Genomic DNA, 15,498 nt, shown 5'->3' on the forward strand with positions numbered 1-15,498 from the left:
GAATGCCAATAATGGGATCAATGCATTGTGAAGCCGGCCAAAAAAGAAATTAACCCATGCCATTGGGTATGTACAAGCCATACGCGCTAAAAAAGGGGTACGTACAAGCCATGTGCCTCATCTTCTGAATGGTGGTGGAACTACCAAGCTCTGTCAGATAAGAAACTTTGTAATGCATCACGTGCCAAAAAAATGAATTACTTATAGGCTTGCTAATAAAGTGCTAGACTACTGCTTCCTAGAAGTACACCAGGAAAGGCATACTCTTCACCCTTTTATACATCCCAAACTCACGACTGCGCTGCATTGGCCAGAATTGGGGCGGGCGAGTCCTCTACTCATCATTTCTTCGTCGATCAGGAAGCATCTCCGAACAAAGAAAGGTTTGTTCTTCTTTGCTCAATTGCAGATGTGTGTTGTATGTATACAGTAATACAATTTGCATGTAGCATATATAAGCTTTAATTCTTCGGAGCAGGCAAGATGGCGCTGTGGGAGTGCCTGGGGAAGGTTTCTAAGGGCACGTACAACGGGTCGTCTGCTGCCATAGACCTGCATGAAATTTTTGCAAAGACCCCCCTCGCGACCCGCAATCACTGCTTACCCGGCGTCTCGTTCATCTACGACCGACGGCCCGTGCTCCCAGGCTCGGCGACGGGAAAAGCGGCCGTTGCAGGAGATGCTACGGGGAGACGACGAGGCAAGGATCCGCTGTGTCGCGTCCAGGGCCGAGGCCGCGCTTGCAGAGCCTTGGCCTTGAGGAACGCCGCCTCCGGCACGGTGAAGCAGTCCGCCGACGCCGAGGGCCGCCTCATCCCAGCGCCCCAAGCAGACGATCCCGCCCCCACCGCGGATGCCTCGCCCATCGCCGTCCGCGCGGGCGCGAGCCCGGCCACCATCTCCTGCGGCGGCTCAAGGTCCGTCGGGCTCGTGGTCCGCCGCCTCGCAAACGGCGATGGCGACGACGTGGAGCCGCTGCTGCTCCAGGACGCGGAGCCGCTGGCCGTGGACATGTCTCCCCGGACGGAACCTCCACCGTCCGCTGTGTGTGTTACAGATAGAAGAAGATAAACGGTACAAGCTAGCATGCAGTATGCTTAGTAATACTTGTTTGTTTATGATTTTGTGAAATTCATAGTAAAATAAATATAGGTCCAAATGATCTCAAACTTGTTTTGTTGGATTTGTCTTGTGATGTTTTACATTTAAAAAAACATGAATACCCATGCTACTGTCCTGTGTTTTTATCTATAGATTTATTTGTGCTAGGGTGTTTAAATACATATTAAATTATGTATTGATCCAATAAAATGTGAAACAAAGTTTGTTAGTCTCCTTTTTAGATTTACATTTCAAAACTGTAACCTTTACTTTTAAGAAATGTTTATTTTCTGCTTTTTTAAATGTATTTATGTTAATTTATATGCCTTTTATGATAGAATGTGTTATAGGTGGCTTAAAATTTGCTACAAAGAGCCATGCGAATTAATGTTTATATACATTGTATGATTTAATATGTTATATATAAGATTCATACGAATTATTTGAATCTATCGTGCATTTTCTCATCTATACAACAAAATGGCTACAAAGATCAATTATGCACTAGATCATCATGAATTTGTGTGTCAAAGAATATGAATTAATCACCCTGCAGATAGTCAAACAGACAGCTCATTATACAAGCCGTCTGTTCAGTTGTCTATTTATAATAAAAAGACAGAAACTGTCTACACTATTGTACTTGCCGTAACACTGCCGGACCAGTTGGAGTGGACATGTTCAAGTTGATCAGCATGATCGTGAAGGGTGTGGAGACGGTGCGCCGGAACCATGAGGAGTGCAAGCAGCTCTCTCATTATGCGTCAGCCACTGAAAACCTGCTGCACGAATTGGCAAACTTGAAGGTCGTAGAGCACCCAAAGATGTGGAAGCTGATACATGGGCTCAGGGGCACTCTTTGTAAGGAAACGGGGACGCTATGCTAGCTGCCGCGTTCAACAAGGATCTCATATAAGCGAGTGATCATGAATCGTTACCACTAGATGCGCAGGTGCAGCGGAAGATGCGTTGGAGTAGACTTGAACCAACGTAGATGTGCGTCGGTGATGAGGAAGCAGATCGCAGCTCCGAGCTCCTGCTTGTCCCGCCGATTAGCACCACAGCAACGCAGCGGCGCCTCCTCGAAGTCCACACGTACGGGGCGGGAACTCCGATCACCAGTGTGCTAGCACCGCGTGCTCGGCTAGGGTTTGGCGGGGAAGGAGAGGTGACGGCGGCTAGGGTTTGTGGCGCGAGAGTGAATGTCCTCCCACAGCCCCGCCCCTCATTATATAGACACCACTAATGGGCTGTCATACTATAGGCCCATTACGGTTCTATTCCTTCTTGGATCATATCCGGCCCAAGCATGATTACCTCTTGGGCATATTACCAACAATCTCTCACTTGCACTAGAGACAATCACATAGGCAAGTTTTTGTTCCAACCCGTTAAGTGTGTGACCCGTAAGGTTCATGTGTGAGTGGCTGTGCTGCAAGAACCATTCTTGCATTACTAATCAGTAGAGGCACCTAGCAGAGTGTACTGACTCCCATGCACACATAAAGATCATATCGGCAAAACCTTTGGATATACTCATACACTAATCCCTTTGCCTCAGGATACCAGTCAAGCTCAAGGCGAGTTTCATGCCATCCCTATGATAGCTCGACCACTTAACTCGATTTTGCAGTGGATTACAATTTATGACTAACTCTTTAGTCACTTTTGGCATGGCCATGCACTTTCTTAATCCAACCGCACCGAGGGGCCTAGAGATATCTCTCCTGTTATCTAGGAGGGGCAAATTCCATCTTGATCCGCACACATCCCGGTCCATATTCATGATACACCCAAGACTACCTTTATAGCCACCCAGTTACGGAGTAGTGTTTGGCAGACGGATGGCACCCGCGGGGGCGGGTGCGGGTTTGGCGAAAACCCGCCCGCAGGCAAACCCGCGGGATTGGAAAAAACCCGCCCGCGAGCAAACCTGCGGGTGCATTTTTGCACCCGCACCCGCACCCGCGGATTTCGGGCGGGTTTCGGGTGCCCGCGGGTCTAACAACAGATATAATAAAAATGTACAAATTCATCAATTTAAACAGTCAAATAACATATTTCTATAAGTAATAAGAGCAAACTAGCAACAAATCCTTAGTTCAAAGTAATAAGGACAAACTAACAATAAATTCATAAGTTATGTGCTCATTTTGTAGTTAGGATAGTTGGGATGGACCTTATCTAAGTAGGTTGAGTTGTGGTTTTTTTTTTTCCGGACGGATGCGGGTCCACCCGCGGGTGGAATCTCAAATCCGCACCCACACCCGCAATATGCGGGTGCGAGTCCACCCACGGGTGAAATATCAGACCCGCACCCGCATCCATCGGGTTTAAAATCCGCGGATACCCGCATCCACGGGTGGAATTGCCATCCCTACCAAAGTGTACCATTACACATGGTGAGAAACAATGGCGATCTCAGGTCTAAGGATTTAGCAGGTATACCACTCGAGACTAACTGATGGCACATTTAAGACAACTACCTCCGCAGAGTATCGAAGTGGGTCTATCCAACACCATGTTCCCTAACATGTGTCCATATTATTGATTTAATATCTCCATATCTATGATCTGTGAAACATGATCATCAATCAATACATGTGCTAGTTTACAAGCCATTGTTGTTCCTCACAATGGCAAAACTAGGGATAATTTTGAACAACAATAGAATAAGAGAGTTTCACAAACAAGTCATGTTCTTGTTAATCAATATAAACAATTGTCATTCAGGGAACAAATAACACTTTATTGAATAAAACACAAACTTAGACATGATTACAATATTCTCCCACTCATTCTATAGTCAATCATGCAAGTATCTAATACCCATGGAACTCATATGAGCTTCATGCTTCTGTTGTGAGAGGGCCTTTGTCAACGGATCAGCAATGTTTAAATCCGTGTGCACCTTGCATATCTTCACATCACCTGTATCAATGATCTCACGGATAAGGTGATATCGCCGCAACATGTGTTTGGACTTTTGGTGTGATCTAGGCTCCTTTGCTTGTGCAATGGCACCACTATTATCACAATAGAGGTCCACTGGACTGGACGCACTAGGAACAACTCCCAACTTAAGAACAAACTTTCTGATCCAAACAGCCTCCTTCGTAGCTTTCGAAGCTGCTATGTACTCGGCCTCCGTCGTGAAATCTGCTACCATTTCTTGCTTGGAACTTTTCCAGCTCACTGCCCTCCATTGAGGCAGAACACAAAACCAGATTGCGATCTAAAATCGTCCTTGTCGGTTTGGAAGCTAGCATCGGTGTAACCATTTACAACAAGTTCCTCCTCACCTCCAAAGACTAGGAACTTATCCTTAGTTCTTCTAAAGTACTTCAGGATATTCTTGGCCGCGACCCATCGAGCCTCTCCTGGGTTTGACTGGTATCTACTTGCAACACTTAGAGCATATGCTATATCAGGGCGAGTACAAAGCATGGCATACATGATGGACCCAATATATGGAATCGCACTCATCTTCTCTTGCTCATCAGGTGTCGAGGGACACTGACTCTTGCAGAGACTGACACCATGTGACATTGGCATAAAACCTTTCTTTGAATCTTGCATATTGAACATTTTCAATACCTTGTCAATATATGTATCTTGGCTTAATCCAATTAGTCTCTTAGATCTATCTCTATAGATCTTAATGCCCAAAATATATGTAGCCTCACCTAAATCCTTCATCGAGAATTTTTTTCCCAGTGAAGATTTAGTGACTTCTAACATTGGAATGTCATTTCCGATCAACAATATGTCATCCACATAAAGGACCAGAAATACAACTGCGCTCCCACTAGTCCTCTTGTAAACACAAGGCTCTTCTTCATTCTTGATGAAACCAAACCCTTTGACTACTTCATCAAAATGAATATTCCAACTCCGAGATGCTTGCTTTAACCCATCAATAGATTTCTGAAGCTTGCATATTTTTCTAGTATTTTTAGGATCGACATCGTCACTTAGGTTTCCGTTCAGAAAAGCTGTTTTGACATCCATTTGCCATATCTCATAGTCATAAAATAAGGCAATAGCTAGAAGAATCCAAATAGACTTTAGCATTGCGACGGGCGAAAATGTCTCATCTTAGTCAACACCTTGAATTTGTTTAAACCCTTTCGCCACCAATCGCGCTTTATGGATGTGAACATTTCCATCCATGTCTATCTTTTTTCTTAAAAATTCACTTGCACTCCACAGGTCTCACACCATCAATGGGATCAACCAAGTTCCAAACTTGATTACCATGCATGGATTCTATTTCGGATTTCATGGCTCCAAGCCATTTCTCAGAATCGGGTCCCGTTATTGCTTCCATATAGGTCTTAGGCTCATCATTATCCAATAACAATACATCGCACTGCCCTGTGGTTAGGAGCGTGAACTTTTTAGGTGCGCGACATGCCCTTACATACCTTCGTGGGGCTAGTTCTTCCACAACGGGTTCTACAACTCCTTGTTTATCCCGTGAAGGTTCAGTGGGGGCTGAAGCCGTTTCAGGCACTTCTCAAATTTCTTCAAGTTACACCTTGCTCCCACTGACTTCTTTCGAGAGAATCTCTTTCTCTAAGAAGACACCATTGCAGGCAACAAACACTTTGCCTTCTGCTTGGTTATAAAAATAATATCCTTTGGTTTCCCTCGGATACCCCACAAAGAAACACTTGTCTGATTTTGGGGTGAGCTTATCTGACATCAAACATTTGACATAAGCCTCACTTCCCCAAACTTTGAGAAAAGATAATCCGGGACGTTTCCCCGTCCATATCTCATATGGAGTCTTTTCCACAGACTTAGTTGGAACCCTATTTAGTGTAAACGCAGCAGTTTCTAGAGCATAACCCCAAAATGACAGTGGAAGATCAGCTTGGCTCATCATCGACTTAACCATGTCCAACAAGGTTCGGTTCCTCCGTTCGGAGACCCCATTCCATTGAGGCATTCCAGGCGGAGTCAATTGTGGAATAATTCCACATTGTTTCAGATGATCACCGAATTCGTGGCTCAAATATTCACCCCCACGATCAGATCGTAGAAATTTAATTGTCTTGCCCAATTGATTTTGTACTTCATTCTGAAATTCTTTGAACTTTTCAAATGATTTAGACTTGTGCCTCATTAAGTAGATATATCCATATCTACTAAAGTCATCAGTAAAAGTGATGAAGTACTGAAAACCACCTCTGGCCATTGAGCTCATTGGTCCACATACATCGGTATGTACAAGTCCCAACAAATCACTTGCCCTCTCACTTTGACCAGTAAAGGGCGCTTTAGTCATCTTCCCAAGTAAACAAGACTCGCACGTGTCAAATGATTCAAAATCAAATGAACTTAATAAACCATTTTTATGGAGTATTTCTATGCGTTTCTCATTTATATGACCTAAGCGACAATGCCAAATAAAAGTGGGATTCAAATCATTCAGTCGAAGCCGTTTTGCATTAATGTTATAAATAGGTTTATCCTCAAGATCAAGAACATACAATCCATTCATCAATGGACAATGAGCATAAAGAATATCATTAAAGTAAATGGAACAATGCTTGTTCTTTATTACAATCTCATAACCATCAACTTTCTCCAAACATGAAGAAGAGATAATGTTCTTACTCAAAGTAGGAATGCAATAACAATTATTTAATTCCAAAACTAAGCCTGAGGGTAATGACAAGTGATAAGTGCCGACCGCCATGACTGCAACCTTTGCTCCATTGCCGACACGAACATCCAACTCGCCTCTTGCAAATCTTCTAGTCCTTTGAATGCCCTGCAACGATTTGCAAGTGTGAATCATCGACCCAGTATCAAATACCCATGATTCACTAGAAGACATAGAAATATTAATTTATGTAATATTTATAACATTCATACCTGAGGCGGATGTCTCACTTCCTTTCTTCTTTTTCAGATCCTTCAAGTATTTCTTGCACTTCCTTGACCAGTGTCCCTTGCCCTTGCAGTAGAAGCATTCATCATTGGGAGAAGGGCTAGATTTGGCCTTAGTCTTAGAGCCTTGGGGATCATTAGGAACCTTTTCCTTACCCTTGCCCTTGCCTTTGGGAGGCGTCCAACGCTTCCTCTTTTTGTTCTTCTTTTGTACCACCATCACATGATTGGTACTTTTCTTGATGCTTTCTTCTACGGTTTTAAGCATGCCATGCAATTCAGACAACGATTTCTCCATACCATTCATTTGAAAATTCATAATGAAGGGCTCGTAGCTCGGCGGGAGCGACTGGAGAATGACGTCAACAGCAAGATCATCATGGAGCTCAGAGCCAAGTCTGCCCAAAGTCTCAATGTAACCAATTATTTTGATCACATGAGGACTAACCGGGCTACCTTCTGCTAGCTTGCATGAGAACAAGGATTTTGAGATGTTGTACCTCTCAACCCTAGCTTGGTTCTCAAACATTCCACACAACCCTCCAATCATATTGTAAGCATCTATATGCTCATATTGCTTCTGCAGATCAGGTGACATGGTAGCAAGCATGAGACAGCTCACGTTGACTGCATCATCGCAATGCTTCTCATAAGCAGTGCGATCGGCATTAGTGGCATTATCAGGGAGATCGTTGGAGTATGGCTGCTCAAGAACATACTCCTTTCTCTCTTGCCTGAGAACAATTCTCAGGTTACGGTACCAATTAATAAATTTGGTTCCATTCAACTTTTCTTTCTCAAGAACAGATCGCAAATTGAAAACAGAATTGTTACTGGCAGACATGATCTACAACATAGTAAAGCAAGATTTCATCACTAAGTTCATGTAATTCTTCTATTAAAAATTAATAAAAGACTCCCACTGCAACATCGCCTTCCCTCTAACGATATATAGGGGACCAAGATCCATATTCACTAAAATTCTAGTGAGCTTTGGCTTCACGGCTAGAAAACTAGTGACATAGGTAAATAATGCCTTGTTAATCATATCTCTATATGACTCTTGTTTGTTGGGTGGCATCCAATGCCCCGGCTCCAACTCCATATCCTAAAGCCCAAAACCATTTTGATAGCTTTGTTGAGAAAACCAATACTATGCTAGTGAGTGTCCGACACTCACCCTATTTATGATGATGGTTGAAGGTACTCTACTTTGGTACACCTACCACACAACGATCAAAATTTTAATAGGTGCAGCTATTGGTAAAAGGATATCAAAGTTCTCAACTTTACTAGAGGGAAACTATTCTATCATGATAAAAATATATCGCTCATATGAAAAACATAAAAGAACAGTATGACAGGAAAATAAACATCACAGGCATATAATCATATCATATTGTGAATAGAATGGCCTTTTGCATCACAATGGGCTCCATCTCCATGGCTCCATGGTGACCTCTGTTATTATCCATTCTGTCTTGTGGTGATCGTCATCGCCATTCATGCTTGAAGCCTCCAAGAATAAGTACTAAGCTATTACATCTAATAGCACTAGTAAAGTAAATTACATGAGGGAATCAAGCATCACATGTCGACGCGCAGGTCGTTATACAATAATGGGACAACCTCAACCCGGTTGTTTTAACTGTTGACACGCAGGTCACACAACTTATTACACACATATCATCACATGATTTTGAGGCCATACCATTCACATCATACCCTGCAAAAACGAGTTAGGCGTAGAACAGATTCTACCTAGGGGTATGAAGAGGCCGCTATCAACAGAATGCAACGACGGTCCCTAATTTTCACTAGATCAATCACATTGACCATTGCGACTGGTACATCGGAGAAGACCGCAACACATGACTCGGATCCATCAGTTCAATCTCTTCTCGTCTGCACAGTTAGCCCATATGGTGATTCCAGCCGGTATGGGCAAGTCGTGCGCACAATAGAGAAAGACCATGAACCAATCTGCAGTCACCGCGATGCTATCAACTCGTACCGATCCCACGCCGTGCACCAATCTATACATCGAATATGAACAGATTGCAAAACCCTAAACAAAAGCATATCTCTATATGCGCATCCAGACCAAAAGCTAAACATGATCGCTCTGGTACCACTGTAAGGAAACGGGGACGCTACGCTAGCTGCCGCGTTCAACAAGGATCTCATATAAGCGAGTGATCATGGATCGTTACCACTAGACGCGCAGGTGCAACGGAAGATGCGTTGGAGTAGACTTGATCCAACGTAGATGCGCGTCAGTGATGAGGAAGCAGATCGCAGCTCCGAGCTCCTGCTTGTCCCGCCGATCAGTACCACAGCAACGCAACGGCGCCTCCTCGAAGTCCACACGTACGGGGCGGGAACACCGATCACCGGTGTGTTAGCACTGCGTGCTCGGCTAGGGTTTGGCGGGGAAGGAGAGGTGACGGCGGCTAGGGTTTGTGGCGCGAGAGTGAATGTCCTCCTCCCACAGCCCTGCCCCTCATTATATAGACCCCACTAATGAGCTGTCATACCAGAGGCCCATTAGGGTTCTATTCCTTCTTGGATCATATCCGGCCAAAGCATGATTGCCTCTTGGGCATATTACCAACACTCTTCTGCAAGCCTACATGCTCATCAAATCCTGTGAGCATAGGAGCTATGCACACCACTTCTGCATAGTCGCGATCGGTGCAGAAAGAAATGGATTTCAACACCCGGTATCTCTCGGCACTCTTAAATGCGATCACCTACTGACCTACAGCGAAATCACTACCGTCTCAGGTACCGCGGATGAGATAAGGAATGCTGCGCAGAAGGTACAAATCTAAAACCATCATCACACTAATGATTATGGCCATGTCTAGAAGGCGCGAGACTTTCACTGTTCTCACGGTTATTGGAGTAACAAAAGTGAAATTATGGATAGGTTGTAGAAATCAAAGAATCACTATGCATGTATTACTCCTCATTCTTGGTAGTGATTTATTTTGTATAACCCTATTTTTTTACTTTTTAGGATGGTGGACGAGTATTCCCACACCATGGCGAGACAGCTTCTAGTCCCATCATTAAGGGTCTCCCAAAAAGAGGTAGCAAGTTATTACAGACCAAAGTGCTGCATGCATGTAAATTTGCTAAGCTAGCACAACTTTCTGTGCTAAAAGATTAGCACTAACTCGATGTATTCTCATGGTCAATAGGTCTTACAGAGTTTGCACTCTCCCAGCTGGCGGATGCTACAAATTACTTCTCACATGAAAATAGAATTGGCTTCGGTTGTACTAGCACTGTTTACAAGGCACGTAGAACTTTCCACATGCTATGGTTTTGGTCTCCTTTCCAAAAGGATACATATATTTTCCTGTTGGTCATCTTTTGCGAAAAAAATATTTTCTCCACATAGTTGCATAATTATATGGGATAAGTCTATTTTACAACCTCGAACTAGTCAAGAAGTCCGTTTTTCAACCTCCAACTAAGAAACCGGGTAACATAGGTCCTCGAACTGGCAAAACCGCCCGAATCACCCCCTAGATCACTGTAGCAACCTGTTTTGAGGGCGGTTTTGCTACAGTAACATTTCCGAATTTCTGGAATTTCACACCTCTCAATTAAATAATAAAGAAAGCATAGTTAAAATTGTCTAAAAATCATGATATTTTTTTGGGAGGTATATAAAATGGCAAGGAATTTATTTTGGCTAGATGTGTTACATTAAACATAAAGGAATTTGAATTATAAAATTTTAAAAATAGGTAGAATTCAAAATTCCTTGAATTTTTAGGTCAGCTAAACCTTTGATAAAAATGCATTAAAAATATGATAATTCATAATTTTTTATTTAGTTTAGTTAGGTACTTTTTATTGGCCCAAGTTCTTATGAAAGTTTTTGAATTCCTTCGCAATGCTCAAATTTGAATCAAATTTGATTCCTCAAATTTTAATTTATGAATATTCTATAGAACTTGGGCCAATAAAAAGTACCTAACTAAACTAAATAAAAATTATGAATTATCATATTTTTAATGCATTTTTATCATAGGTTTAGCTGACCTAAAAATTCAAGGAATTTTGAATTCTACCTATTTTTAAAATTTTATAATTCAAATTCCTTTATGTCTATTGTAGCACATCTAGCCAAAATAGATTCCTTGTCTTTTGATCTACCTCCCAAAAAAATATCATGATTTTTAGACAATATTAACTATGCTTTCTTTATTATTTAATTGAGAGAGGTGTGAAATTCCAGAAATTCGGAAATTTTACTGTAGCAAAACCGCCTTTGGCTGAGCCAGGGTTGTTTTTCAAACGGTTTCGTTAGTTGGAGGTGTAGGATGTCCGGTTTCGTAGTTCAAGGGCCAAAATCGGACTAGCGTGATAGTTCAGGGTTGAAAAACAGACTTTCCCTAATTATATTGCTTGCACATTTTGTTATGCTTTTCTGGGTGTACTACATGATGGACTCGAGTTGCTGTCAAAGCATCATATGATGGGATTCCATGCAGTTACATTGAAAATGAAATTAAGTTAATACCAAGGCTTCAGCACACAAATATAGTTACGCTTCTTGGATACTGCACTCAAAAGTCAGAAAGGATCTTGGTCCTTGAATACATGCCGAACGGAAGCTTGGATTCCTTCATATACGGTTTGTTCTTGTTAGATTCATCACTGAATTTTGAGATCAGATTATATATGGTTCACATTTTCTTATTTACATATTTACATATTTTTGAACTTTATAGGCAAGAGAGCGATCGAGTCGCCACTGGACTGGACTAAACGCTGTGAAATAGTCCAAGGGATAGCTCAGGGAACTCTGTATCTGCACAAGCTATGCAGGCCACGCATAATTCATGGAGATTTGAAACCAGGCAATATACTACTGGATTCAGACCTGACCCCTAAGATCTGTGACTTTGGAATATCCACAACATTGAAGCCAGGTGTAGATGTAGACTGCACAAGCATTGTTGCAGGCTCACGGTGAGACTGCGTTTAACAATGTGTGACTCTTCTTTTTCACTTGCTGTAATGTCTTCTTGGTACTAATTCAGTAATAATTATTCTATCACCATTTTCCAGAGGGTTTATTGCCCCGGAATATAAAAGGGGAGGCTGCTTGTCCGTTAAGTCTGATGTGTACAGCTTTGTTGTTACCATGCTTCAGATCATTAGCGGAAAGAAAGGCCCTCCACCTCCATTAGCACTGTCTGATGAGTCTCGTAATTACGGGCCTCTAAATAAGTGGGTATGTAGGTGAACCTTTAATTTTTCAGTACTGAATCGCTCCTATATATGGTTAACTCGTCTGTCTGATGAGATTTATGGACAAGTTCAATACCTCCGTGCTGCAGCATTCTTAGTTGTCACTTGTCAGTTATCACTAATGGGAATTAGCTTTGAGGGACTTGTGGGCAGCAGGAAGGCTGATGGAGTTCATCGATCCGTCACTGCATCGTGAGCGTCGGAAGGCCGAGATAATGAGATGGGTTCAGATAGGACTTCTGTGTGTTCAAGAGCATCCAGAAGACCGCCCAAGCATGTGGGACGTTGTTCTGATGCTGGGCTGTGAGAATGCCGTCATTCGAGAGCCTGGCCTGCCAGCTTACTACTGAAACAGATAGTATATAGCATTTCATATGCAGCTGTCGTCACCCAAGCCTATCTCCTGGCATTGCTGTATACGCGTGCGATCTCAGATAAAAAGCTTGTGGGCACACTAGTTCTGTTTGATTGCTTTCAAGTTTCAACCGATTGATCTTCGATAGTTAGATGCAATTAAGTACAATGATTAGTTTGACTGAAATGGTTACAAGTTCCATCTCTTGCTCTGGAACATATATATTTTTTATTGATGGGTCACTGAGCTAAATCCTATTTTTGTCTTTCTTTCAACATGAAGCTATATATCTTGCTTTTATCCTCTTAGGCTATTATTATTTGCGGTGCATTCAGTCCTGACTCCTGAAATAAGTTTTCTACTTTCCTGGCTGCACTATTTTTTTCGCGACCGTGACTAAGCACGTTTTTCATTAAGAGGAAACCTGGCTGCACTACTGGAAAATGCAATTTTCCCTATGGTTTAAGCATTCCCTAGGATGAATTGAGCTGCCCAAGGAAAACTTTATATCCCTACAACTAATTTGAAAATTCCTAGGGAAAGAAAACGTTCCCGACAATTTTCCTCAGGTCATAGGGTTTTGTAGTCAGCCTCTGCTTGTTTTGCAGACAGCGAATGTACCCAAGTTCTTCCATTTTGCAGATTGCATTATTCAGTCATAGGAATTTAGATACGGTTCCCATGTGTTGTACCGAATGTTGGAGTAATGGGCTTGGCCCATTTATTCTAAAGCAATAAAAGAATTTAAAGCCCACTATTAATGCTAGGGAATCAATGTTTAATTCCGTACCGGGAATTGAGGAGGATCTCAACCGACTTAAAAGGTGGACTTCTTGTACACCACTTGTGAAGCCGGTAAGAGGAGGACGGTGAACCACACGCGCGCGCGCTCGCTCGCCGCGCCGCGCCGCGCCGCGCCGCGCCGCGCCCGTGGCCGTGGCGAGGGGCGGCGCGGCGCGGTGTGATGTGATGGCTATTTTGCCGTTGACAGCAATTAATCGTGCGATTAAACGTGCAATTAAATCTGTAATTAATGGCCATAACCGCATCACTTAAATGACTCTGATGGTGTCCAGGTTCAACGAACCTGAGCACCTGAGTCACTATATAAGGAGTGCCATGCCCCTCATCCATCCTGCACCAGAGCACTGAGGCAACTCGGCTCCTCTCTTCTCCCTCTCCAGTTGCAACAACTGAGTTCCCCAACGCTAATCTCTGCGCGCACAGAATTAGCGTGAGCAGGCCTCCGAAACCTTGCTCGCCTTGAGATCCTGCACGGGATAGGCGGGCAATCAGGTTTTTGGGTAACGCTTTAGCGTGACTGCTCAAAAATACTAAGGCTTTGCCCGATTGTACGACTACTTCCTGGTGGACGAGCCGAACAACTACGTCGACTACATTCTGGTGGCCGAACGACTACGTCGACTACATCTTGGTGACCGTTCGTGGGACTGCACTGCGAACATCTTCCTGCACCGATTTAGTTCGACTACTTCGACTGAGGCCAACCGAGTAGATGTCTACTCCAGTTGGTAACAGCGCAGCCAATGCCTCCGGCAACGGCCCCGCTTTAGGGTACTCCCTAAAACTTTGGTTATTTATATTGTTTATGCTTATATGTGTGATAAGTATAAACATGTTCTCATGTTTTCTTTTACTCCTTAAAGTCATAGAAATATTGCTAGTTTATACATCTAATTTTGGAATTAAAATATACCGAAAATTGCCTAGATTTCTAACAATCCAAAAACCTGATTGTGTTAATAGGCTTTCGGTATCTAGCTTTGCTGCATCAATCAAACCATCACCTTTTGATGGTTCAAATTACAAACGTTGGCAAGAGCGGCTTATACTGTGGTTAACACTATCGAGAGTGATCCATGTGAAAGAGGGTAAGCCTGAACAATTCTCTCCAGAGGAAGGGAGTGCGTTCGATGAGGCTGATATCCTCTTTCGAGGCTTGATCATTAGTGTTCTCGGTGATAACCTGGTGGATTCTTATATCCGGCTGCCAACTGGCAAAGCTTTGTGGGATGCTCTTGAGGCTCAATATGGAGTATCTGACGCCGGGAGTGAGTTGTATATCATGGAGCAGTTCCTTGAGTACAGGATGGTCGAAGACCGTTCTGTAGTGGAACAGGCTCATGAAATACATACTCTGGCAAAAGATCTCAAAAATTGCAGCAAAGAGTCCCCATGTGTGTTACCCAATAAGTTTGTGGCTGGAGGTATAATCTCTAAGCTGCCACCTTCTTGGAGGGACTTTGCTACTTCTCTAAAACATAAGAGACAGGAGTTCACAATAGATGGACTCATAGGGACTCTTGATGTTGAGGAGAAGGCGAGAGCAAAGGACATACGTGGGAAAGGAGTTGTTGGTGCTTCAAGTGCCAATCTTGTTCAGAAGAACAACTCCAACAAGAACAAGAAAAAGCCACCGCAGAACCAACCAAAGACTAAGAAGACAACCACTTTTAAGAAGAAGAAGAAGACGGGAGCTTGCTATGTGTGCGCTAGTACGGATCACTTTGCTGCAAAGTGTCCGAACCGCAAAGGCAACAACTCCGCCAACATGGTTATTAGCGAGCCTGGAGGAACTTCGGGGTACGGTAATTTATTACCTACTGTTCTTTCAGTCTTTGGTTCACCCGAGTGGTGGGTTGATACTGGTGCTAATATTCATGTTTGTGCTGATGCTTCTTTGTTCTCTTCTTACCAGACCGGCGGGACTTCCTCCTTGCTGATGGGGAACGGATCACATGCGCGTGTTCTTGGTGTTGGTACGGTAAATCTGAAGTTTACTTCGGGGAAGACCGTGCAGCTGAAGAACGTGCAGCATGTCCCCACCATCAAGAAGAATTTAGTCA

General features: G+C 43.2%; 2 protein-coding genes across 2 annotated transcripts; both read left to right on the plus strand.

The window, feature by feature from the left end:
- Positions 1–289: 289 nt before the first annotated feature.
- LOC120695129 lies at positions 290–1,071 on the plus strand. The gene is made up of 2 exons (XM_039978438.1): positions 290–383; positions 479–1,071. Exon 2 carries the CDS (start codon positions 484–486, stop codon positions 1,069–1,071), a length of 588 nt encoding a protein of 195 aa, XP_039834372.1. The 5' UTR covers positions 290–383; positions 479–483.
- An 8,793-nt stretch (positions 1,072–9,864) lies between these two features.
- On the plus strand, positions 9,865–12,626 carry LOC120695130 (G-type lectin S-receptor-like serine/threonine-protein kinase RKS1). The gene is made up of 7 exons (XM_039978439.1): positions 9,865–9,918; positions 10,025–10,097; positions 10,209–10,332; positions 11,514–11,656; positions 11,754–11,994; positions 12,094–12,263; positions 12,415–12,626. The coding sequence occupies exons 1-7, from the start codon at positions 9,865–9,867 to the stop codon at positions 12,624–12,626; spliced, it is 1,017 nt and encodes a 338-aa protein (XP_039834373.1).
- Positions 12,627–15,498: the final 2,872 nt, after the last annotated feature.

Source organism: Panicum virgatum, chromosome 2K (genome assembly GCF_016808335.1).
Source record: "Panicum virgatum strain AP13 chromosome 2K, P.virgatum_v5, whole genome shotgun sequence".
NCBI lineage: Eukaryota > Viridiplantae > Streptophyta > Magnoliopsida > Poales > Poaceae > Panicum > Panicum virgatum.